The sequence below is a fragment of the Micropterus salmoides genome, unplaced genomic scaffold (genome assembly GCF_014851395.1).
Source record: "Micropterus salmoides isolate LMB-PRFRI ecotype aquatic unplaced genomic scaffold, ASM1485139v1 Ms_hic_scaffold_6, whole genome shotgun sequence".
NCBI lineage: Eukaryota > Metazoa > Chordata > Actinopteri > Centrarchiformes > Centrarchidae > Micropterus > Micropterus salmoides.
This window is the reverse complement of record NW_024044348.1, coordinates 4,122,951-4,148,570: the sequence shown is the minus strand read 5'-3', so window position 1 is coordinate 4,148,570 and position 25,620 is coordinate 4,122,951. Positions and strand designations below refer to the sequence as shown.

Genomic DNA, 25,620 nt, shown 5'->3' with positions numbered 1-25,620 from the left:
AGAGTTGGAAATCTACCAGACGCCTTAGTCTCATTAAACCTTTTGACAGGTCACAACAAAAAGGTCCAGGTCCCGTCCAGGTGTTAATGCTGTGTAATTTTCATGTTTACAGCGACATTTGAATAGCAGGGAGCCATTTCAAACACACTTTTACTATTGTGACAAGTAAAATGGTCTGTTGCAAAACAAAATCGGTCAGCTGACACCAGTTTACAGGCCTTGCACCTCCAGGGTTATTCTCACACAGGTGTTATCAATTATTTGGATTGATTAGACTTTGTGAAGCTGGTGGCCTCACGCACCCCAGCATTGCTCTGCTCTCCTTCAACCTGAACAGAGGTCTCATCACCCAAAATAACTCAACCTGACTGACCAATCAGGACATTGTTCTGATTAATTAGCTAATTTGGTGATGCTTTATCTCGAGTCCTGTACTTTCTCAGTAGTTTCAGGGAGAGGACTTTGTAATTTGGTACTAATTAACGAGAAAATGGAGATAACGATCCCAAGACAGTACACAGAGTGAGTACCCACTCATTAGTTTGAGTTTGTGAGAAAGAAGTCGTCAATTATATAGAAGCACTGCACTGCTTTGAACTGCTGCTGTAATTGTTTTTTGGTTTTAATCGATTGTCTATAAACTGAAATGCCCAACACAAAAAAACATCTTTAAATTGCTTGTTCTGTCGGCCGAACTCTTTGAAACCCAAAGATATTCACATCCAAAAAGCATTTTTCTAATTAATTAATTGCTTTGGCTCGGATCTAAAACTGACAGATCTGTTCAAACCAAATTGTTTGTTTTATTATTGGAAATTGTTGAATTGTATTCTTTTAATTTACAACCACACAGACAATTTTTACTGTTCTTTTCAGCTGACTCGAGACTGTTACATAAGTAACTGGAAGTGTACCTATTAAACGCGGTCTCTATTTTCCTTATAGTTAGTAAATAGTGTTACCATGAATTAGAGGATATAGTAAAATACATCATATAAAGGTTTATGACTGGTGCGCTTTATTAAGATGAACTGATAACTTAAGATATAGACACAATTGTACAATTTATCAATCTGTACAAAACATAAAACCATTCATTTTGACCCCCCTCTCACATTTAACCCTCCAAATTCATTGAAATGACATCATTTCACTCTTACACGTTTACACTGGAATTACAGTCAGTTATAGAATTCAATATAGTAAAAAAAAAAAAATCAAAAGAAATTTCTTAATAAAATAAAAAAAAATACAGAACAATGATAGAGGTACATGAAACAGGATCAGAAATCATATATTCAGAAAAGGAAAAAAACATCACTTTGTCCACAGATTGCCAGCTAGTGAGTGTGGAGAGGCTCGGCTGGCGGCGCCGTCTGTTCGAACAAAAACGCCATTGGCACTGCCAGCCAAGCTCACTCACTCCAGAGCTACCAATCTACCCTCTGCCTCTAAACACACACACACACACGCACACACACACACTAAGTTTAGGCATTGTATATGTCTGCTAACACCATCACACACTGACACGGCTATAACCTGGAAATTCAACAGGACACACACTCGAAAGTTTCAGCAAGTAGATTGTTAGCGAGGCATCTGTCAGTTTACAGACTGGACTGGTCACAACAATTAGCTTGTTAAGCATGTCATCCTAGCTAGCCAAGCCTTACCCTCAGCAGATTTCATGGACAGTAATGACAATGTTAGCTACATAAGGCGATACGACACGGAGGTGCAGTCGTACAGAAAGCCATGCATTGTGTTGAAGTCAGAGGCAGCTCGGTGTACGTAGGCTTTACGTGACGGGGACAACACAGCTGTCTGTCTCCTTGAAGGACAGACAAAGCAAGGTTATTGGTTAAGGAGGAGGAGGCGGGTGCGATGGTGAGTTGTTAGCAGGTGAATGAGGTGTTTTCGGACAGGTATGCATGGTGAAGGAGGCACTGTGACCAGAAGTTAGCAAGAATGTGGCTGAATCCCTCAAGCTTTTCCTTGATTTCTTGTGTTTGAACCTGAACAGAGGAGACACTTTTCTGTCCACTGGAGTACTGAAGACTTAAGGAAAGACTTTCGAGACTCAGCCTATGTTCTGCAGTGCTGAACATTACATTTTGGTTCTTGAAACGTGGCACCGCCTTAAAAACGGTTCCTCCAATCTGACAAAAGAGGTCCAGATTCTCAATGTGCAGTAAAAATCTAATCCTAGACAAGAAAGCATGTTTACTAGATTAACTATTAAGGTTCAGTGCAACAGTTTGACACTCATGAAATCCAACCTAGTGGGTGAAAGACATTTTCCATTCACTTACTTTCTCAGTGCGTCCTAACTACAGTTCTGTGGTTACATGCGATGCATAACTTGCTAGACGACAGGAGAGTTTAGAGTTTAATATTAGAGTATCATAAGAATGTAATACGAGAATACTACTGCAGTTACTCATACTTTTGCTGTTTTGTCTTTTTTTTTAATTTCTTAATTCTCTATAGAGGTGCACTAAGAAAAAACAAAAATCCAAACAGCCGTGTGCTAGTTTCTGCATAGTTGTAGTCAAATACGTCAAAAAATGAATGCATACATTTCTCCTAATGTTGGAGCAGGAAAGCCCAATGCACTAATGTGTATTCAGTCAGAAAATCCTTCTCAGTATAAGCATGACTTTCTCTGTATGAGAGTTAAAGTGGGACAACATAAAAATCCAAATGTCCAGGAGTTGTGTTTAGCTTTCACGGCGACCGCCTAAAATTACACACCCTCAAGGCAATGATAGTGTTCCATATGTAGTCCAGGTTGAGTCTCTCACCTGATAAAACATGCAGCACAGCAGAGTGCCATCTTTTAAAGACATGCAAAGCTGGTCCGATCCCGCCACCTGCTGTAAACAACGGTGACAACAGCGCCCGCGAGGCTGCGCGCTACATGCAAGCTCACCCCCGGCCTTTCCGCTGCGCAAACTGAAGCAAAAGTTTCTACGTTTCACTAGCGTCATATTAACAGCAATCAAATGGCATGACACTACCAGAGCACACGTCTACACTGTGCTCGATACATCCACATGGTTTCCAAAACAGTACATTGCACTAAAGGGCGGGGGGGGGGGGGGGGTCTAAAATGACAGAGGAGAAGCTTGTATATAGGAATACACTTCAGAGCAACTTTGATGTGCTTTAAATTCATATATACCTAGTAGTAGATATGATACAAGACACGGATCATAAAAACTTGTGGAGAAATCAACAGGAGCACAAAGGATGAAGAAAAGAGAAGAAAACATTCATATTAAGACATTTGTGACATGTCAGCGCATCTACAGTAATGAAATCTAAAGTGATATGAAATGCCTGCTGCCTGCTGTCCTGCAGTAGCCTAACGACACAGGGGCTCTGCTTTGGGGGGGCCACCTCACGCAGTGACTTCTTAAACTGGGATATATTTACCTGGGGGAGGGGTGGGGTCGGGCGGGGGAGGCAGGTACAGATAGGTGCAGAGTTCGGGTCACAGCCTAGAATCTGTGGCTCGTCCCTCCCGCACCACACAGTACACCGAGGCAGTCTATTTTCTGAGGGCGGGGTTTGAGGAGTTGTGAGCTGGGAAGGGGGGTGGGGGGAGGGAGGGAGACGAGGACTGTGGAGAGAGGGGGAGGAGGGGTAGCAGCAGATCCACAGCTGGGCTAGATGTTCTGACAGCACTGCATCTTTGGTTTGTTCTCAGTGGGCTGCACTTGGATGTTGACCACGTTGTTACTGGGGGACATGTCGCTCTCCTGGCGCTCGGACATCTGCTTCTGGGAGACGATACGGTAGATCTCTGATGGGAGGAGCAGAGCGAGGGGAGGACATTAACACCGTCACTTAGAGTTACAACCTTCTTATTTCAAAAACTATTTAAAATGTCAAATTTAGCTTGAAATTAACTTCTCGTCCTGGCAAGTGACTTCTGAGATTTCCATTTCTTCCTGGGGGTACCAGGCGACAGGAAGCACATTGTAATGTGATAAAGAGTCACAGGTGAACATTTCAAATTGTACAAATTCTTACATATGTACCACAGTCTAGCCCAGGTCCAGATTATTTCATAATGTTCCCACATATTGTTCAATCTTGGCATTTTTCCCCGTTTAAGATTAGTTTTAAAAACTGTATTTTTACTGAAGCAGACACAACTGGATTACTGCCAGAAGATAACAACCTAGGCAGCTGCCCCCAGGTAATTTAAGTCAATGTATCTCCTAACAAGTCTCTCGTCTCTTCTTCCTCTGAGCCATAGGGCTCCGTTGTTACTGTTAACTATTAAACCACATCAGTGAGCCTCACTGCTGCGCTGGGCGACATGCTCCTTCATCACCAAGAACACACACACTGTAGTTTATTCTGACTCAGTCCCACCTACACCATCCTGCTGCACCAAATAATCACTACAGCTCCACATGTGGATTCATCCACTGCTCAAACGATCCCCAACAAATGCACCATTTCCTCCTGTTTTACGAAATTACAGAGGCCTTAAAGGTGCCGCAGAATACTCATTTTCCGGTTCGTACTTGTATTTAGGGTTTCTACTAGAAAATTACTTTCTCATACTCTTTTTTTTTTTTTTACCCTCTGTCTGAACCAAGCGGGAAGCTTCCAGTCTGAGACATGAATCCAACGCAGAAGTCCCTGAAACCTGCATTCTCTTGAACGGCCAGCAGGGGGCGACTCTTCTGGTTGCAATAAGAGGCCCAGCTCCATTAGAAATAACGGTAACATGTTTCTACTTCTCAGCAGATTTATTCCCTCAGTAAACACTTTCCTGATGAGTTTATGGTCTCAGCCGCTAGTTTCAAGTCTTCTTTAATACAACATGATGTTCATTTAGTAAATTATGGTCCCATTTAGAGGAAAATGGACCATAAAGCAGAGTGTGTTTCAGGGCGGGAGTGACTCGTTCCCACGGCACTGTGTAAATTCAACCAGCGCCGTTGAAAAGGCGAAATGCGAGTCGGCTGTTCACTTTTCTGGTGAGTACATTTAGTTTTAAGCCTGTTTTTTGTCAGCCCTGTTAAAATGACAGTTAACGTGAATTACAGATGCACCTAGCTAAACAAGCTAGCTAGCTCCGCACACGGCCGTTAGCTCCACCGTCTGATTTGATTCTTGATGAAATGATTCTGTATTAAGTTATATTGTCTGCCAAGTAGTAGAAGGGAGTTACAAAACTCAATTTCACTCTATAACTTGTTATATTGTGACAATAAACCTACCTAACATAGTGATTTATAGATCATGTTTAAACATTAATATTTGTATTAACAATCTAAGCAGCTTTGCATCAGCTAAAGCGGGCGACCCCCGCCGGGTTTAAGAGGTTTTATACATCCAAAGAACTGAGGCCAGTAAAGGATGTAGGCAGCTATTTGGGACTCTGATATTATTTGAAGTTTTACGGTACTTTAGCCGCTAACTTCTGCCAACAGCAGCTGCTGATAGCTACTCAGTTAGCCGTGTAGCTAGCAGTCCTATTGCTGATTCTGCCTGGACAGGAAGCTTGGTGTTCTGTGGTGTGTAATGTTTGTGTCACACACACAACACGATGCGAGCGTTGGGCGCCACGCAATTACATTCAAAGTCAATACAAAGTTGCGATAACCTGCCTGGCAGCGCGCTGGAGGCCAAATGCGATTGTGACATTTGTATTCAGACTGTCCGAACATCAGCGGCTGCTTTTCAGAGCGTCATCTGTAGAGGACAGTCACAACGGGCAGAGCGGTGGGATAGGCCTTCAGGAAATATGTCTGTTACTTGATTCCAGCGATCGATGGACTTTACGATGAAAGATGTTAACATAGCCCTAATCGATCCGAACATCAATCGGAATTCAAGCATTTTAAAAGTTGTTTGCTGTTCATCTTCCTGACAGACATATTTCTAACAACTTGGCATCATGATGTAGTCGTTATGGCATCAGTTTGATCCGTTTATTGCAACTAAATCACAGCAGAATGTTCATACAGCTGTAGTAATAGTGTGTGAACGCTCGTGCAAGTAGTCCAGTGGTAGGAAAAGGGATCCAGTGGTCAAACTCACACGATGGGAATTTTAAAATTTGCGGTGTGTGTGTGTGTGTGTGTGTGTGTGTGTGTGAACCCGGCATCAGTGTTTCCACCTGTAACATTAGTACAGAAGCTCTGGACTGCTGGTTCGGAGCCAGCAAATTGGTGTCAATTTTGTTATCAATCAATGTCCTTTTTATATGTTTAAACTAAAGGAAGGCGCCGTGTTTACTATCTCGCTCTGTTACAGGACAGACAGACGTGGCTTTCATACAGATAGTGTACAGACACCAGCAGAACCAAAATACACAAAACAACAAAACACTTTCAGTTGTTCATCTCACTCGTGATAACAAAAGGTTTGCCCCTCCTACAAGATAAGCTATTCAGACAGTCATTGTGTGATGAAGCTAACCCAGTGCAGTGGCGTGGCTCTGTCTCTGTTTGTATATCTGCCCAGCAACAGAAGTTCGCTCTACCTGACTTCCCCTCTCACTTTAATCACCCTCATAAAAAAAGGACAGCTCTGAGCTCCGATAATAAAAACACCTGCGACAAGAACTGAACTCTCCCTTCCTCAATAAATGGTAATTCTGTGGGGTGTGAGAGGGAGTGCTGACTTCTGTAAATGAGCTCCTTTCTCTCTGTAATGACTGTGGGTGGATGAATGTGGACATGAGTATGTGATGGTGCAAGCATGTTAAGATACAAACCTGTCAGAATGGTCTGGAAGGCCGTCTCGACGTTGGTGGAGTCCAGAGCTGACGTCTCCAGGAAAGATAAACCATTCTTCTCTGCAGGGCGAAGTTGAGCAACAGGTCACGTTAAACATGTTTCAGACATTCCACAGATAACAGAAATGTGTGATTGTGGAACTACCAACATCATTTGTTCACTGCGTTACACAATAACTGAAAAATTATCATTTCAATGCACCAATCAGAATCATTAGAACATGGATGATTGATACACAGCATAATATAATTTACAAATCACCAGGGCTGTGCACGGAAAGTCGAGTCTCGAGTTTAGGCAGAATATTAGACTTTCTGGGGGCAGGGGTGCTTCACCCAACATACTTATTGGTATTTTAGATATATTTAGCTTTTTGTAAATACTACTTACAACATTATTACGAGGGGTTGGAATCTCTTGGCACGTCATCGATTCAGAGGGCTGCGATGCGATTTATAAAACAATTATCGATGCATCTTGATGCATAATTTTTTCTCTCTATACAGGATCGCTGGATAATTACTAAGCATTTAATTTGCATATTAAAAACCAAAAGAAGCATCTCCTCATTAGCTTAAAAGGACTAGTTTGCATCCCTAATACATTTCATTAAGCTCAGCTCCATGGTCCCTCATTTCTTTAGTAGCCAGCTGTGAGACTCCTCCGAAAACTGAAATATAACTATCAGGATGTGTACAGGACAGAGCTGTACACCAGATAAGTCTGAGCTTGTACCTGATGTTCTCAACCCTTGACAAGTACGTAAGTTAGAACTAATGACATACAGCTGAACTAATTAATATTACTTTGTTACTAAATTCGCTAACGTTACATAACGGACAAAAAAACATGCTGTACAGAGAAGATGTCAGCTAGCGCTAAACGCCTTCACTTTTCCAGCAGTTGGGGAAACTACAGACTTTTATTAACGGACACACTGTGAGCTACACTGCACGTTCAGACAGAAACCTACTGCTAATATTTTTCGCCACTAACTTTCAGCGTCCTGTTCTGCCGCTTGCTCTCTCTCATTCCCTCACACACAGGAGCGTTAAGAGTTAAAATCATTACTTGCACATTGATATAAATGATCGTGTGACATTTTAGTAGTAGCGGTGGTGTGCTGAACACAGGGGGAACACTGGTCTCTCTGTTATGTGCACGCCACAGGCGGTCCGGGCGATGCACTTCTGCAAGTTCCGCCTTTTTTGCTTTCCGTCAACATTACATTTATTCATTTAGCTGACGCTTTCATCCAGAGCGACTTACAATTGCTATATATGTGAAAGGGGTTGCTCCAGAGGAGTGTCTTGCTCAGGAACACATTAGATGTGTCACAGTGGGGACTTGAACTCGGGTCTTATCCACTGTACCATCACCACCCCACACCAATAACATTACGTTATCGATTAACATTTAAATAATTGATTTTTTTGACATTTGGTAATCGAGTCAGAATCTTCCACGTCTGCATCGTGATGCATCTAAGAATAGATTTTTTTTTTTTCTCTCTCCCACCCCTAACTATTACTGATGCATTTTCTTCATCACACCTCTTCCAGCCTACATGTCAAGCCTCATTTGTTATCCGTAAGACTCACGTTTCTCAATCTGTTTGTTTAAACGGCTGAAATAAAAAAAGAAATAATAATAAAGTGTGCGCCCCGTCATAGTTCATTTCTAAAATCCTATCGCAGAGCACGTCTCCTTCCTTACTTAACAAAATCCCCAGCTGTAATCATTTCATCCAACAGATCTAAAATTGCACAAACTGGTCTCTCTTTGTGAAGTCTTATCTGATTTGCTGCTGATCTTGGCCAGGAAATAGTTTTTAATAACTGAACATTATGGTCTTACCAGCAAAAGCCCGCGCCTCGTCTGTGGGAACAGCCCGGAGGTGACGCAGGTCGCTCTTGTTGCCCACCAGCATGATGACGATGTTGCTGTCAGCGTGATCTCTCAGCTCCTTCAGCCAGCGCTCCACATTCTCATAAGTTAGATGCTTGGCAATGTCATAGACCAGGAGGGCCCCCACCGCTCCACGGTAGTACCTGCAGCAGAGCGCCACGCACGGCGAAGACTCATCAGTCATCACCACACAATTATCATCAGGGCCAGATTACTGGAATACTGCTGGGGATTTGGTAGGAGCACTTTGGTAACCTGATTTCAGCCTCTGAAAGTTGTGACACGTCAGCGTGTTGTGTTAGTCCAGCTGGATATATGGGCTGTTTCAGCTGATTGGCTGTTATTTTAGTGTAAAATTGCAGGAAATGAGAGATGAAATGCTAGAACGTGGACGTCGTGCATGCCTTGACATCCCTTCCACCTTTATGTTTTGTCTACCGTAAAGGATTAGCGGGGATTCGTAATCTGTACATTGTAAAAATAATCATTTGAGCAACAAACAGCATCACTAAGAGGCTGACTGCCGATCAAGATGTGTCTTATTCTACTAACAAACATCGCACGCTGAGATTTTCTCTTCATTGTGTTTTATTGACTGTGTTTATGTCCTACTCACCAATCAGAGCGGGCACAGGGCGTGCACATTTAACAACATCAAACAAACAAAACTGGAGGAAGACGTGGGATAGTGGCGTCAGGCGAGCAGATGGTTGCGGTTTTGTCTGGTATCAACTCACACTGAAGTGTTTCAGCAGCGGAGAGTTTAGCTGCCCTGCGTTGTTGACGTGTCGTTAATTTGTCATTTTGTGTGCTTCAACTACGGATTCAACAGCTCTCTGGGAGCCCGTTTCGTTCCGCTCTGTGCAGGCTATATCTCTCACATGGAGAATTTCAGAATAAGAGCGTTTGCCTGCCTGAAATTGCAGACTTGTTCAGATTTTGTTAATTTGTTCAGTTGCCCTTGATTTTTGTGCTTCTATCATGATAAGCTCGGCTACGTAGTTAAATTGTTTTTTTGTCTGTTTTTAACTGTGTTTATTGTTGATATACGATCGGGAGTCTGCACAGGGTGTTTTATTTTGAAATTCAACTGGATTCTCTATGCCGTTCTGTGTCTGACTTTCTGCCCGGTTCATTTGCTCTGTGCAGCTTCAGTCAAAAATAGACTGGCAGTGAATATTGAACTTTAGCTAAACTTTTTTAAAAAATCGAATCACAACATCAGGCAGAAAAATCGCAGTTAGATTTTTATTTTTATCTTTTTCAAAAATCACTCAGCCCTATTACAAAGCTGTCTGCTCATTTTGCTTAGTTGAATACTTTACAGGACAGCTTTTTTAACTTATTCCAGAATTATTACTGACGTGTGTTCTGGCATGTTCGTACAGCACATCCTAAACCCCGCTGACCTCCTCGTATACTCACGCTGATGTGATGGCACGGTAGCGCTCCTGGCCAGCTGTATCCCAGATCTGGGCCTTCACCGTCTTGCCGTCCACCTGGATGCTGCGCGTGGCAAACTCGACTCCGATGGTGCTTTTACTCTCCAGGTTGAACTCATTGCGGGTGAAACGGGACAGCAGGTTACTCTTTCCCACACCTGAGTCACCAATAAGGACCACTGAAACACAGAAAGGAGAAAACACATTTTAATACAGCAGAAAACTTCCCGTGTAAACGTTGCTCAAGTTACATTCATACAAATCACATCTTATCTCACTTCATGATGAGGTTTTTGCCTTGGTATATTGGTGCTTAACGGTACATATATACATACATATAGAAATGTAAAAATACAAAAAGTAAAGAGTATGTATAAGTATTTATAAAAAATGCAATAAATATACAGAATATTTGACAGGGAATGTGCAAAATTTCTCAATCTGAGCAATGTGTACAGTTCAAAGTTGTGCGTTAATCAAGTAATTTTCAAGCTAAACTTTCAAACACTCTTTGGCTTCTGGTTCTCATTTGTGAGGATTTGAGGGATGGATAACTCCATGTTTGTTTTGGTCGGATAAAACAACTTATTTGAAGGCGCCACATTGGGCTTCATATTTTTCAACATTTTATTTACTACATTTTTACTTGTTTGACTGAGACAATAATGATTAGCAACAGTGTTAGTGTCATGTGCCATTACAAGGTAATGCAATATTACTTAATCACCGTTATGTGCAATATTGGCACTGATACATAATACATACATGTTTATGTAGTTTTTATACTTTAGCTTTCTTTATGCTTAAACTTTTTGTTCTATTAAATTTGATCAATTTCACTGTAATTCAACAATAAGGACGTAATAATACAATCTGTATTATTGCGTCCTTACTGCTGTGTTTATTGCCCTTGTAGCTGGTAAAATATCATTACTCTGTATATAATGACAAAAGACTTTGAACCTGTATCTTTTTAGTTACTAATAGGGCTGGACAATAAAACAATAATTATCGCAATATAATTTTTTTCAATAACAATATAACAAATGTTCAATAAATTTTTGATTATTCACTTGAATCATACACGAATTAGGACTTAATGTTTTTATTAAGAAGTTTATTTTGTTGAGGAAAAAGACTGGGGGGAAAAAAGCTTTTACTTAATTTTACTCGTGCATATTTGTTGATAAGAATTTTATCATAATTGTTTTGAATGTTCTGCCTCAGATTTGTGAAGTGATCCACTGTTTGGCATCAAGTGTTGACCATAAAGACGAGTTGAGGTCGTCACGTTATCACAGGGCTGACATGTTCATCTTTAAGTGTGTTATGTGTATTGATTATTAGAGAATCACATTGAATCACTTACTTTTCAAATTCCTGAAGGTGTATGTAGCACTAAAGTAGATATAAAACACAACCACTGCCAGAGTGATCGTACACAAAAAGTAAAATTTGGCGAGTAAGTGGACAGTAAGTAAATTTACTCAAGTACTGTTCTTAAATACAAGTTAGAGGCATTTGTACTTTATTTGAGTATATTCTCTTCATGCCACTTTCTACTTATACTCCACTACATCTCAGATTTTAATTTTACTTCACTACATTTATCTGAGAGCTTCAGTTACTTTACAAAATACTTTTTTTTTTTAATACACGCAAAAACATAAACACTAAAAAAATGTTTTGTTTTAAATTACCCAACAGTTTTCAGATGACAGGATTATAAGATTGACATTAAAATGACATTTTTCATGGTTTCCAGCTTCACAAATGTGAAGATTTGCTGCTTTTCCTTTTAATTATTGTTATTTATTTGTGATCATTTTGAGCTTTATACCATTGGTTAGACAAAGCAAAGCATTGAGAAGGTGTCACTTTGGGCTCTGAGTAATTGAGACGGCATTTCTCACTGTTCTCAGAATTTAGACAATCGATTAATGGAGAAAATAGTCAGCAGATTGATCCATAATGAAAATCATCATTAGTTGCAGTCTGATACAAAATGGTTATAAATGAGCTGCGCCTCAACAGCTACAGCAGTAAAATCATACTTTTACATGAGTAATAATAATCTAGTAGTGACTTTTACTTTTAATACTTAACGTTAAGTACATGATCCTGATTATACGTACATACTTTTACTTTAGTAATAATAATAATAATCTAGTAGTAGTAATAGTAACAGTCACATGACTTTTAATACTTAACGTTAAGTACATGTTCCTTATTCTACGTACACACTTTTACTTTAGTAATATTTAGCAAGGGTATCTGTGCTTTTACTCAAGTATAGGATTTGTGTACCTCATCCGCCACTGAATTTGACACATAAACATGTAGGAGTTGAGAATTGTTAATGTATTAAAATGTAAAGCCTTGATTTACTAGCTAACATTAATTATTTCACTGACATCTTAACAATAATTGCGTTAATCCGCAACCCCAAAACTCTACACCTGACACAGACATTAACTCAAAATGAATATAACGTTACTATAGAAACCACTTTGTTTACTTTTTTTGCATTTTTAACCGACCTTTATTGTTTGCTTTAGCGCAGCTAATAATTGCTAGCTCACACACGAGCTATTAGTTCTGGCTGCACGATTCACTGTAAAACGAGTGACTGAACGTGTTCCCTGCATGCGTTAGAATATTATTTATTATTATTATTATCCCGTTCGCCCGGCTGGTTGGATCATTTGAAGGTAATGTGATAACTGTTAGGTGTGTCCGACGTGAGGCTGGTCCGCGCCCACCGACTGAAAGCTATCATCAGCTAACTGCTAACGTTAGCCCGACGCTCAAGACGCCCTGTCGCGGCGTATCGATAAACCTTCGCGACGTGACGAGTTAATAACTAGTTTTTCTTCTCCTGGTTTTAGCAAAAGGTCGCTCTCTGTCATGGGTATTGATCAAAGTTGCTGACATTTCCCCAGAAAGCTCGCAGAGAAGCAGTGAGAGCACAAAGGTTGGCTCCGTTAGCATTTAGCCTGACAGTTGATCAGCTGGCCTGTTTAGCCTGACAGGACTGCAACAATGAGAAAAAGCTTTCTTTTACCTTTGAACAAATAATCGTATTCGTCATCTCTAGTGCCCATCGTCTTATTGAGAAATTGTTAGTCCAAGACTTAATTGATTCAATGAAAGAAAGGCGATCTACTGTTTTTTTTTTTTTTTTTAAGTCTTCCAACGGGATTCTGTTTGGAAGCCGTACTTCCGTAATTTCTTCTTCTTCTTCTTCTTCTGCTCAGTTGAAGGGCAGCGCACAGTGAGAACTCCGACTTCTACTGGTCAGCAGACGCAACTGCACATCACACTTTTAATACAATGCGAAGGAGAGAAAACCTTTTGATCAGAATCGGCTTTATTTGCCAGGTATGTGTACACATACGAGGAATTTCACTCAGGATTGTACATTGCTCACGATGTGCTTACTCATACAATAATACAATAACACAATCAGACACAGGTTACAGTACAGACAACACATATGTACACACACTATGAATGAAAACAATATAGACAGGTTGAGACAATAGGTCAGTGAGCAGAGTGCAAAGGATGCAGGAGTGAATTATTATGTACATGTCGGCGGTGGATGAGATATACAGGTGCACATACATGCGTACACAGTGTGATGGAGCACAGTGCAAAGGATGCTGGAATAAATAAGTATTATGTGCAGGTGTTCTGTACATGAGGTAGGTGGATTTGGTATACAGTATGAACAGCTCTGAAAAAGAGTGATGAATAAATAATAAGTGGAAACCAGTAAACAGGTGGCTGATTAGAGGCAGAGTTACTGGGTTATTGCACAGGAGTTGTTCCTGACACTGTGAGTCAGAAATCAGCTGTTCATCAGAGTGATGGCTTGTGGGAAGAAACTGTTGCTGAGTCTGTTGGTTTTGGCGTACGGTGCTCTGTAGCGCCTACCAGAGGGGAGGAGCTGGAACAGGTTGTGTGAAAGTCCTGAATGGAGGGCAGGTTGGCACCGATGATCTTTTCTGCAGTCCTGACTGTCCGTTGTAGTCTGCTCCTGTCCTTTTTGCTGGCAGATCCAAACCAGACAGTGATGGAGGTGCAGAGGACAGACTGGATGATGGCTGTGTAGGACTGGATCAGCAGCTCCTTAGGCAGGTTGAGCTTCCTGAGCTGGAGCAGGAAGTACATCCTCTGCTGGGCCTTCTGGATGATGGTGTCAGTGTTGGGCTCCCACTTCAGGTCCTGGGATATAGTGGATGCCAGAAACCTGAAGGATTCCACAGCAGACACAGGGCTGTTGAGTATAGTGATGAGGGGCAGAGTGGGGGGGGCTCCTCCTGAAGTCCACGGTCATCTTCACAGTTTTAAGCGTGTTAAGCTCCAGGTTGTTCTGACCGCTGAGATGAGGCCGATGACCATAGTGTCGTCAGCAAACAGTGTTTCTTCCAAAATGTAATACATTATAGATCACTAGTTACTAGTCATTTAAGAATGATTAGTTATATTACAATATTACTTTAATTGAATTGTAATGCTTTACACTACTTTTGCGTTACCTTCACTGCTATTTAATGGCTGCATTATTCAGATAGTGAGATGTGCTGCATATGTGGGTTCTACTGATGTGCAGATCAGATATATCCACGGATCGGGTGGGTCTTTGTCATAATAATGAATATTCTGATTAATAGCAAGTGGGTTGCAGATGGGTGAAATAGGATGCTGTGCTGATTTACGCACAAGGTACAGCAGCAAAACTTAATTCATTGATTATTTAAATCTCCCGACACTCCCACAGGATCGGTCTGCATGACGGCAGCCTTTCTGATCACAAAAGGAAATCGATGAAGAAAACACATACACAATTCTATTTACTTAGTGATGATAAAGACACAGAAAATAGAAATGCATGGAAAAAAAAAAAGGCATATTGTCAATACTTTAGAGCCCCCCTTAAATTTCACAATCATGTTTTCAGGGTAGTTACCCTCTTTATTAAAAAGGAGCCGAGCTCCCTCTGGCTCCCTGCCTACAATCTCAACCATCGAATTCCAGCAACAGGAAATAACCTTACTCTTTTACTCACAGATTTTTTTTTTTTCTGGCGCCGAAATGTTTCACAGTGTTGGTGAATTTAAAAAAATACACCACTTAATTTCGTGTTGTAGGCTACAGGGTATAATATTACTGAAAATGTATTAGTAGCCTAATGCGTTATATTACTGTATCCAGCAAAAAGTAATAGCCTACAGTACTGTAATTGCGTTACTTTTGTAATGTGTTACTCCCAACACTGGCTATTATATACATATTTTTTTTTCTCAAAAACATATCAAATATGCTTCTTTAAAGGGTTCACACATGTGTACATATGTTTTATTGTCATGTTATCTCTAGTTTAACAGGTAATATAATTCCCTTCCATTCAGAGAAAATAAAAAGGCAACTTTATAAATCTCAAAATCTTATTTTTTTTTTTTTTTACACACATTATACACATGCATGAACATATGGGGAGAGGTCAGAGCAAGGAGACTGCCATCAAGTCGGGGGCCCTGAGCAGTTAGGGTTTCAGGGCCTTGCTCAAGGGCACCGTCGGCAGTAAGAAGGAGCAGAACTGAGCAAGCAGTCCACACTCCAAATGTGCCGGACTTGAACAGGCCAATCCCTCACTTACTGAGCTACTGCCTCCCCACGTGGTCACGTCACTTCTCTTCCTGAAAGTATTAAATATTAATAACAATAAACATGTTCATAAAGTGCTTTTGAAACATTTGAAGCACACAGATGCAAGAAAGTGGTGTTTCCAAACTGGTAAATGTAATTCATAAGTAGGAGATCTGATATTTTAAGCCATCCACTGAGTCTGGCATGTGCAACGCAGACAAGGCTGCCTAGACGGAGAAAAAACTGATCTTTGTGGTGACAAGAAGGTTACAACAGGAAAAGAAGCATTTTGGAAAGAGGAGACAAGGCTCGAGGAAAGGCCTTTGAGCTCGGCGGGAGGTGACAGAGATGGAGTTCAAAATGGAAAAAGAAGTCATCGTGAAGGAGAGGGAGTTCAAAAAGGAGCTAGAAGGCATTTCAGAACATCATCAGGAGGAGGGATGCTTTGGGCAGGATCAGGCCTCATTAGGACGACTCAGGAAAAGAGAAGATGGGGACAGAGGAGGAGGTGAGGTGTTCAGTCCACACAGAGGAAATGAGGAGAAAATAGAAGCTGGGAAGATTCAACAGGTCCGACTGTGAAGAGCTGCTGTCACACTGTGGTCTGTCTGCTGTGTCTGTTTTTCTCTCTTATTCTGAAATTGTCTGTGTCTGGTGTTGCATCTGGTTTTGTTTCCTGTTCTCCTGATTGTTCCTAATGTGTTGCACCTGGTGTTCCTCCCTCCCCGCTCATTTGTGTCAGTAGAGTCCTCATTTCGGTTCTGGGTCATTGCCTTGGCGTGTGTTGTTTGTCGCGTGTTTCCATGTCCTGCTTGTCCGCCTGCAACTCTGCCAGTTTGTTCTCAGCCTCTGTTTGAACTTATAATCATCACCTCCTGGATCCTGTTTTACTTGCCTGGTTTTTGAGCAGGATTGTCACATTTAAATTCTGGACTTCCACCAGGAGTTGTGCTCTTTTTTTTTTTTAAAATGAATAACTGAACTCATCCTGCCAGTTCTGGTGTCTGAGCTCAGGACAAACTCTGACAACTGCAGCAAGTCTGAAATGAGTTTGGACCTCAGGCATATTAAAGGAGAGTACTTCACCAATTTAGCATTGCACTCTTATGACACTGACGGACTCACGATGGACAATTAGGGGGGGAAATGGATCAAAATCGACGCAGCACAACCAGATTTATTTATTCAACAGCTTCTTCTTCCTTGTCAAAACCTGACTAATTCATTACCACAATGCAACCCCACCGCAGAGAGTTCAGTCGGAGATTCACGTGTGTGATGCTCGTGGTGGGCAGTGGGATTCTTTTCATTTTCAAGTTTGTAGTCTTCAGACCCACCCGTGACGTCCCTTGAGGATCAGCAGTTCCCTTTGGGCAACAAAAGGCTTTTCTCACGTATGCAGTGTTTAAATTTCCCCTTTTAAACACAGACTTGTTACACACCATACATCAGAAACACCTTTGACAACTGTGGGACAGTGGATTCTCACTTTCTATCACCCGTGGATTTAAAAAATCTCGCCAGCTGCCGGATCAGTTGTGGAAAGGAATTGTTTTTGTTCATTATGGAGGAGACATTACATATGAAAAGCAAGTAACTGAAATGTGTTGACATTGACATCTATTCACTAAGGTAGTCATACATGCATAACAAATGTACATACACTTACATTAACATAGTGACATGAAACACAGAAGAAAATAATGGTGTAAATTAAAAATAAAAGTATAATCAGGAGAACACAACATAAGCACATTGGTGTGGTATGCCCGAGCCAAAACATCCAAATTAAATCCGATCGTTGAATTTATTATAATTAACCAAACTCTATTAAAATCCTCCTGTAAGAGTTCATTTCATTTATTTCTTCTTGTGATCAGGACGGTATTTCTTCCATTTAATATTCTGTAAACAGAAAAAAAAAAGACAAGGAAAATTAGCTGCATACATTTGCTGTTAGTAAACTTAGATCATTCTTTCTGACTTACATTTTTCCCCCAGGTGTGTTTGGGCTTCTCTGTCTTCATTTCCTCCAGCGACTCGTAAGTGTTGCCTTGGACAGCGGCGGCCTCCCTGGGGATCTGCTCATAGGTGTCATCATCCAGCCCGGCACTTGTTGCCCTCTCGGGAACCTCAGCATACATGTCGCCTCCCTGCTGCGCTGAACTCCCTCCGGGCCTCTCAGAGGTCTGGTACAGCGGGTTGGACTTCAACATATCCACATCCCGTCCCCGTTGTTCGGACCCGGAGCTGCTCCGCCTCAAACTGTCTCTGGGATCGTGGAGGGAGTAGGTGTGACAGTTGACAATTTTCAGTGGAGCGGACGAATATGTGAAGGAGGGAATACTGAGCTGGTTAGAGTACTCGTCCTCCTCCGTGTTGTTCAGTCTCGGTAGAGATTTGCTTCTGCTCTCCACCTGTGTCAGCTCAGAGTATGTGAGCCCTGGTCGAGAAGGATCACCCGGGTAGCTTGTGTAAGTGGTATTTAATAAGTCTCCAGACATGAGCTCTGAATCTTTTGGGTCGGTCCAGGTTTCACTTGGATGTGGTGTTGTTTCAGGCAAAGATCCAGTCTGAGAGAAGCCCAGAGGCATGCCTCTTTTCGGCAATGGAGGTACACCCTGAAGGACATGACACGAGAACAATGAGAATATGGACGACCAAACAGTTTCTCCACATGGTCCATTAGTAGCTGCTGGTCGTATCACATGAGCTTCCTCTGCAGATGATTTTGGTTGATTTGTTGTAGTAAAAGTTGGACTGGCAGAACATTTTTTAGGTAATGCAAATGAAACCAATAACACTCACAACTCACATGGACTCATTAACCATTTATTTACGTATTTATTCAGTTGGGTCCAGTGTTTGTGGTTTCTTTCTTTCTTTTTATTTTTTATTTAACCTTTTATATAACGACGGGAAAAGACCCATTGAGAGAAAATCTCTTTTTCAAGGGCGCCCTGGCCAAGAAAGGGAGCAGGACAGCAAGTCAGACAGTACAAACATAAAACAATGATACAAAATACAATCAACACATTTACCCTCTTACCTGTATACAAATGCAACAGTCGCAACCCACTATCAAACCAGTACATTCAAACTTCAATGAGCAGTTAAATTACATCAATGTGATGCCAGCTTATTCAAAAATAGTTATATTCATCTTTTAAAAACCTCTGTAATCGATGATTTGAACTTTCCAAGAGACACCAGTACCTCCAGCCGGAGAGTCCCAAGTTAACGGTGCACAGCATGAGAAGACTGCGGTCTTTCCAAACACTGAAGTCACCCTGCGAACTTTTAACAGCAGTAGCCTGCTGGACCGGGTTCGATGACTACTCACCGCAAAGCTGAGGTGACTATTAATAAAAGGTGGTAATATGCAAACGAGTGCCTTTATAAATAAAGATACACAAATGTATCTGTCTCCACACAGCTAATAATGACCAATCCACCATATCATATAATCTGCAGTGATGCGCACGCGATTCTGCAGGTGGAATAAAACGCAACGCTGCATGGTATGCAGAAGTTTCTTCTTTTGTGATTCTCTTTTCATGTATGTTCATGGACACAAAACTCAAATTTGCACTCAGTGTTTGACTTGAAGTGAAGCCAAAATATTGATCTGTACATGCTGCCACAGGTGCTTTAGCTCTATGTGGGAACTACAACAAGCCAGACTGTGTTAAACACCAACAGAGTAAATTAATTTGTTGTGAACAGATTGGAATAAGGTCGTGACAAATACGTCGTACATGCACCTAGAGAAAATCCAGTCTATACTAAAAAAACATTCAATGCGTAATCAATCAGTTTTAACTTCTTTCATACCTGTGTGGGGGACACAGACACCATTCCCATCAGCTTCCTGTTTTGGGATTTTGGTGGCAGTGGATGTGGCGGCACTGGAGGACGGTCATTTTCCTGCTGAATCCTTTGATTATTGTGGTGATCATTTTTCTGGGTCCACAGACTCCTCAGAGCTTGAACGCTCACCGCAGGCTTCCCTTTGCTGTTGTAATTCACCACATCATACAGATCACCTGTGTCTTCCTGCAAATAACGACAAACCTCATCATCTCTTTTCAAGCTGGCTTCAACAAGTGAGTCACATTAGATCACAGGGTTTAGACCCTATGATCCCAGGATCCTAATGTGTTCTGGTCAAATCTGAAATCCATTTCAAGATATTTTATAAATATTAAAATTATGTTGTTATTGTACACAGCCCCCAAAACCAATAGTTGTCATTTTACATGATTGTGAAGGTGTCTAAAAATCTGTATCTGTGGATAAAATATTACTCAAACTTGACTAAAACTCTTGTTTGGGTTGGATTTGATCCACTAAATGTTTTATTGCTGCATGTTTTCACTTAAGGAAGCATTAAGCTATGACATTTTGGTGATTTAACGACTATTTGAGAAGTTCCCTCAAGTGTAGGCCTATTGAGAGTGCTGGGAAACCCCCATTGACCATGTCATTTTAAAGTTTCCATGAAATCAAAATTGATGTTTAATTGTTTTTATGGCATATGCCTTGCACTATATTTCACCATTACACCAGCATCTGGCCCAACAATGATAAAAAAAAAAATGTTGTTTTGTAGGTATTCTTGATGGTATTTTAGAGTTTGTCATTTCCTGGGAAACGATTTAAAAAAAGGTTGATGACTCATCCTGCACTCGGGGGCGTGTATTAATTTAGTGTCCAATGAAAAGCTTTCTCACTTTTTTTGGACTGTACCTGTTTTGTGAAACTGGATCATATTTGATGGAGGAAAATATTCTCTGGTTCTCGCGGGCTGCCCTGCCTCAGTTATCTGTGATTTACGGAGTTTGCTGATGAACAGATATTTGCGCTTGTTGCTAAAGTAACAGCTAACTGCTACTAGCTGCTGTTAGCTAGTTAGCTCGGTTAGCTGTCATATTCGCTGACTCTGCCTGGACTGCGAGCTCGGAGCACTGGGGGAGTATTAGAGTTTAATGTTGCACCTCTGTCTTCTTCTACTTTGTAAAGTATATGGCCAGGGGCGGGGGACCCAGCAGAGAGTGATGGCGGGTAGTGGCCCGGGAATGGGCGCCAGAACCAGAGCCGGTGTAGCTACCGGATGTGCTCGGGTGGTCAGATCTGCTCGGGGGCCTGCGTCCTGTAATCCCTCTCGTCAAACTGGCCTCTGCCGGTCTCGAAGGATGTGTTTGGTCCCGGCTGCCATGTTCACTCTTCTTCTTCGTGGTACGCATTAAACGTAGTGACGAAATGCACTCTACTGAGCTGTTGGTCCGTTCAGGCTACTGTAGAAACATGGCGGTGCAACATGGCGAGGTCCATGTAAGAGGACCAGCGATGTATGTAGATAGAAATGGCTCATTCTATAAAAGCATAACGGTTCACTAGGCAAGGTCTTTATACACCTCTGAAAACATAGTTGTGGATATTATATTGCATTTTTGTCAATAGATCCTCCTAAATATTACACACTGAGCAAATACAGGGCTGGGGAACCTATTTTCCAGGTACTCATTATGAGTTATATGGAGCTGAACATAGGACTCTTCGTCATGTTCCCGTTTCTTAGCTTAGTGTGTTGCTAATTAGCACCAAACGCAACGTACAGCCAAGACAGATGAGTTAGATTTTCATCATGAATTGATTAAAATTCAACATTAGAGTCTGAAACAAAGTTTGGTATCTATCCAAAAGAGTTGTTGAGATATTTCACAAAACCAAAAATCACATGGTGGCGCTAGGGGGGAAAAGTCAGGAGATCCTGAAAATCTTTAGGATACATTGTCTGGGAACTATGCATGTCTGTACAACATTTCTGTACCATGGATCAAGAGTCTTTACTGTAGCTGAATGCCAAGTTAAAGTATTCCACCAAAGAACAAATGTGCTCTTCAGAGTCAAGGATCAGGACAATTGCAAATAAGAGGAGCAAAATCCAAGGCACTCTGAGTCCTGAGTATAATTAATTAATGAAACACTTTTCCTCAAATGTTTACTCCTATTTCACTGGATGGTTTGAAACTTTGTCTTACTGGTGGTGTTACAGATTAGATTAGAATGAATTAAATGAATTGAATTAAAGTGGTGGACTGACTGTCATCACTACCGTGCATAAAAACCATAAAAATCCAGTGAATAAACACACATTTATAGTAAACTTGTAAAATGCATTCAAAGTTTTAACAGGTATTCTACACTCACCTAAAGGATTATTAGGAACACCATACTAATACTTTGTTTGACCCCCTTTCGCCTTCAGAACTGCCTTAATTCTACGTGGCATTGATTCAACAAGGTGCAGAAAGCATTCTTTAGAAATGTTGGCCCATATTGATGGATAGCATCTTGCAGTTGATGGAGATTTGTGGGATGCACATCCAGGGCACGAAGCTCCCGTTCCACCACATCCCAAAGATGCTCTATTGGGTTGAGATCTGGTGACTGTGGGTGCATTATCCTGCTGGAAGTAGCCATCAGAGGATGGGTACATGGTGGCCATAAAGGGATGGACATGGTCAGAAACAATGCTCAGGTAGGCCGTGGCATTTAAACCATGCCCAGTTGGCACTAAGGGGCCTAAAGTGTGCCAAGAAAACATCCCCCACACCATTACACCACCACCACCAGCAGCCTGCACAGTGGTAACAAGGCATGATGGATCCATGTTCTCATTCTGTTTACGCCAAATTCTGACTCTACCATCTGAATGTCTCAACAGAAATCGAGACTCATCAGACCAGGCGACATTTTTCCAGTCTTCAACTGCCCAATTTTGTTGAGCTCTTGCAAATTGTAGCCTCTTTTTCCTATTTGTAGTGGAGATGAGTGGTACCCGGTGGGGTCTTCTGCTGTTGTAGCCCATCCGCCTCAAGGTTGTGCGTGTTGTGGCTTCACAAATGCTTTGCCGCATACCTCGGTTGTAACGAGTGGTTATTTCAGTCAAAGTTGCTCTTCTATCAGCTTGAATCAGTCGGCCCATTCTCCTCTGACCTCTAGCATCAACAAGGCATTTTCGCCCACAGGACTGCCGCATACTGGATGTTTTTCCCTTTTCACACCATTCTTTGTAAACCCTAGAAATGGTTGTGGGTGAAAATCCCAGTAACTGAGCAGATTGTGAAATACTCAGACCGGCCCGTCTGGCACCAACAACCATGCCACGCTCAAAATTGCTTTAATCACCTTAAATCTTTCCCATTCTGACATTCAGTTTGGAGTTCAGGAGATTGTCTTGACCAGGACCACACCCCTAAATGCATTGAAGCAACTGCCCTGTGATTGGTTGATTAGATAATTGCATTAATGAGAAATTGAACAGGTGTTCCTAATAATCCTTTAGGTGAGTGTACATCTTCTACATGCGGCATACGAGTTAATCAAACTTTCTGTGATCTCCTCACCTCGTAACAACTTGAGGTCAGGTGCTCTCCAAAGGGCTGGATGGGGCTGACTTTGTAATGCTCTATCAGCTCCGTGAGGCTGCCGTATGCCCGGCAGTCTCCTGATATGACGAACTGTCCATCTTGATTCTGGGTGATGACAAAATGGCGGCACCTGTCGTGGCCCCTTTGGAGGAAATGCACGGCCAGTGAGATGAATCAGAAGGGCGGTAAATAAGCAACTGGACAGTGTTCAACAGACTTTGCTTTCCTTACTTGTAGGACAGGATGTAGCCCATGGCTTTATCACTGAGGCGAATGAGAAAACAGCCCTGAGCTTTATCTCTCAGTAGATCTTCAGTGTCCCTGCAGCAGAGAAGGAGACCGAACCAGTTAGACTTACAGGCAAATTAGATTTAAAAATAGCCACACAATGTCAGATTTGTACGTCTCTTTTATTCACTCTCACACACATCACTCAGAGAAAACAAAGAGCCACTGATGACTCAGCCAGAGTCATCAATCGTGTCAAATATGTTGATTTTGCACCCTGCAAACATTATATCTGGAATCAAATCGATTTATCATTTGTTCGTTACCTTAAAGCAAGACTGACATTTTTTTAAGCTTTGCTATTTACTGAATTTTACTGACTGTAAATACAGTGCAGCCGCATCAAAGTGACTGTACAAACTGTACCGTGTGTAATTAAAATCAACATACAGTAATGTCAGTAGTACAAAAAGACACCGGTTTCAGGCAAAATTTTAACAAACTGGAAATAAACTGAAGGCTGTTATTGCCGAACTGGTAGCAGAGATTGAAACCTAAAGTATTCAGATCTTTTCCATGTGTTGTCAGACCCCAAGTGAACACTGTAAGCCAACTACCTGATTACTAAAAGCTAATTATTTAAACAGCTTTTGTAGGAATGATTCTGTCCTGAGCTGTTTCCACTGCAACTGTAGAATATACCCTTCACTCCATGTTTTCTCTGAATAACCATAAAAATATCAAGCATACAACATCAGAGGTGGAAAAAGTATTCAGATCCTTTACTTAAGTAAAAGTGGCACTTTAAAAATACTCCATTACAGCACAATTAAAAGTCCTGCATAAAAGTATGTTTACCAAGTATACATGTTTGGGTAACAAATCAAACGTTTTTTCCCGCCCCTGTGAGTGTTTTACTGTATCATTGGATGATTTCTACTGATGCATGTGGAGGTGGAGCAAGTTTTAACTATTATTATTTACTGTCGGTGAGTTTAATCTATGACAAAACATCATATACTGCAAAGTAACTGAAGAGACTAGATTAAAATACAAGTACTTATATTCCACCACTGCATGGCCTCATTGTCCTCAGCAGTACTACGGCAGTGCAGCTAACAGAAAAACATAATATCTACAGTGTCCTGCAGAAATCTATACCAATAAATGCAAATAAAATTTCACAACCTATCAGAAACCACAAGGTCAAAACAAGTGCAGCTTCTACTACGTTGGAACATACTGAGATATCTTAAACACAAGCACAGATCCTGCAGTAGAACTCTTTTCTGTGTTGCTCACTTTCTTGCAGCGAAGCCTTGAAACCAGTCAGGGAAGTTCCCGTTGTTGAGGATCATCGGCGCCTGTGTCTCAGTGAACCACCTCAGCACCAGCTCCTTCAGACCTCCTTCCGAGGTCCCCACGTGCAGGTCTAACTTCTTCTCCATCCTCGCAGGTTTGTCAGGAGCTGACTCTGCAGCCGTAGCACACCATGCATGCCCTCTGCTCAGATGATGTTTAACTCTCACACAAGGAAGACGAGCTGCCTCATTTGACTGTTTCCGTTTGGCGTCTCTCCCGTCTGAATCGTGGTATTGTTTTAAGTTTATCTACCACTGACTGTTCTGCATCTCACTGGGCTGCCAGTTCATTTTACTGCGTGTCTTCCTCGTCCCAGATTTCAAACTTTACTGGCTTTGTCAGGTTGTTTTTACTTTGGTTTGACACCCAACCAGATAACAATTATAAAATAGGGTTAAGACAACTTGGACAACTTTTCAGACATTTAGCTCAAAATGCCAACCTGATGGTGGCGCTAATGAGAAGTCAGAGGATTACCAAAGTCAGTATGATTCATTCTCTTTGGACCTTGAATATCTGTAGCATATAATAGCTGTCAGGATACCGCCATGCAGTAGGTTAGTGTACTTTCTACAGGTGCTGCTGGTGTGGTTTAACCCCTTGATGCCTGAATTTATTTTTATTATTATTATTTACAGTTTTTTTTAAAAGAATTATTTCTGTTTTCATTTGCTTTCAGGTTGATATCAAATGAAGTGGAAATTGTTAATTTGTCTATAGAACATAGAAAATATATAAATTCAGGTATGATGCAAATTAGCGACAACAGGCAATGAACGAGAAACCAGTGCTTGCAAAAGGTTCCCAGGTACGTATCGA

At 41.4% G+C, this 25,620-nt stretch overlaps 2 protein-coding genes and 2 long non-coding RNA genes across 4 annotated transcripts; 2 read left to right on the top strand and 2 right to left on the bottom strand.

The window, feature by feature from the left end:
• Positions 1–995: 995 nt before the first annotated feature.
• Positions 996–13,373, bottom strand: rab11a (RAB11a, member RAS oncogene family). The gene is made up of 5 exons (XM_038700950.1): positions 13,185–13,373; positions 10,104–10,299; positions 8,628–8,821; positions 6,749–6,829; positions 996–3,811 (listed from the first exon to the last, which is right to left on the bottom strand). The coding sequence occupies exons 1-5, from the start codon at positions 13,222–13,224 to the stop codon at positions 3,675–3,677; spliced, it is 648 nt and encodes a 215-aa protein (XP_038556878.1). The 5' UTR covers positions 13,225–13,373; the 3' UTR covers positions 996–3,674.
• LOC119889978 lies at positions 4,706–17,861 on the top strand. Its single transcript, XR_005442183.1, has 3 exons — positions 4,706–4,745; positions 4,916–5,003; positions 17,777–17,861. It is a non-coding gene; the product is annotated as an uncharacterized LOC119889978 (long non-coding RNA).
• si:ch211-112g6.4 (SH2 domain-containing protein 7) lies at positions 16,730–24,992 on the bottom strand. Its single transcript, XM_038700949.1, has 6 exons — positions 24,742–24,992; positions 23,443–23,532; positions 23,188–23,353; positions 19,610–19,831; positions 17,764–18,396; positions 16,730–17,680 (listed from the first exon to the last, which is right to left on the bottom strand). The coding sequence occupies exons 1-6, from the start codon at positions 24,885–24,887 to the stop codon at positions 17,636–17,638; spliced, it is 1,302 nt and encodes a 433-aa protein (XP_038556877.1). The 5' UTR covers positions 24,888–24,992; the 3' UTR covers positions 16,730–17,635.
• Positions 18,141–19,299, top strand: LOC119889979. The gene is made up of 2 exons (XR_005442184.1): positions 18,141–18,249; positions 18,336–19,299. It is a non-coding gene; the product is annotated as an uncharacterized LOC119889979 (long non-coding RNA).
• Positions 24,993–25,620: the final 628 nt, after the last annotated feature.

What these genes read in the sequence shown, in the direction of transcription:
- rab11a (XM_038700950.1), bottom strand. Translation starts at nt 13,224, where the DNA reads ATGGGCACTAGAGATGACGAATACGATTATTTGTTCAAAG. An exon ending in TACCGTGCCATCACATCAGC is followed by an intron (nt 8,822 to 10,103) that starts GTGAGTATACGA and finishes GCTCTGCTGCAG; the next exon opens with GTACTACCGTGGAGCGGTGG. An exon ending in CTTCCAGACCATTCTGACAG is followed by an intron (nt 3,812 to 6,748) that starts GTTTGTATCTTA and finishes TCCTCCCATCAG; the next exon opens with AGATCTACCGTATCGTCTCC.
- si:ch211-112g6.4 (XM_038700949.1), bottom strand. Translation starts at nt 24,887, where the DNA reads ATGGAGAAGAAGTTAGACCTGCACGTGGGGACCTCGGAAGGAGGTCTG. An exon ending in CAAGGCTTCGCTGCAAGAAA is followed by an intron (nt 23,533 to 24,741) that starts GTGAGCAACACA and finishes TCTCTGCTGCAG; the next exon opens with GGACACTGAAGATCTACTGA. An exon ending in TGTCTGTGTCCCCCACACAG is followed by an intron (nt 18,397 to 19,609) that starts GTATGAAAGAAG and finishes CATGTCCTTCAG; the next exon opens with GGTGTACCTCCATTGCCGAA.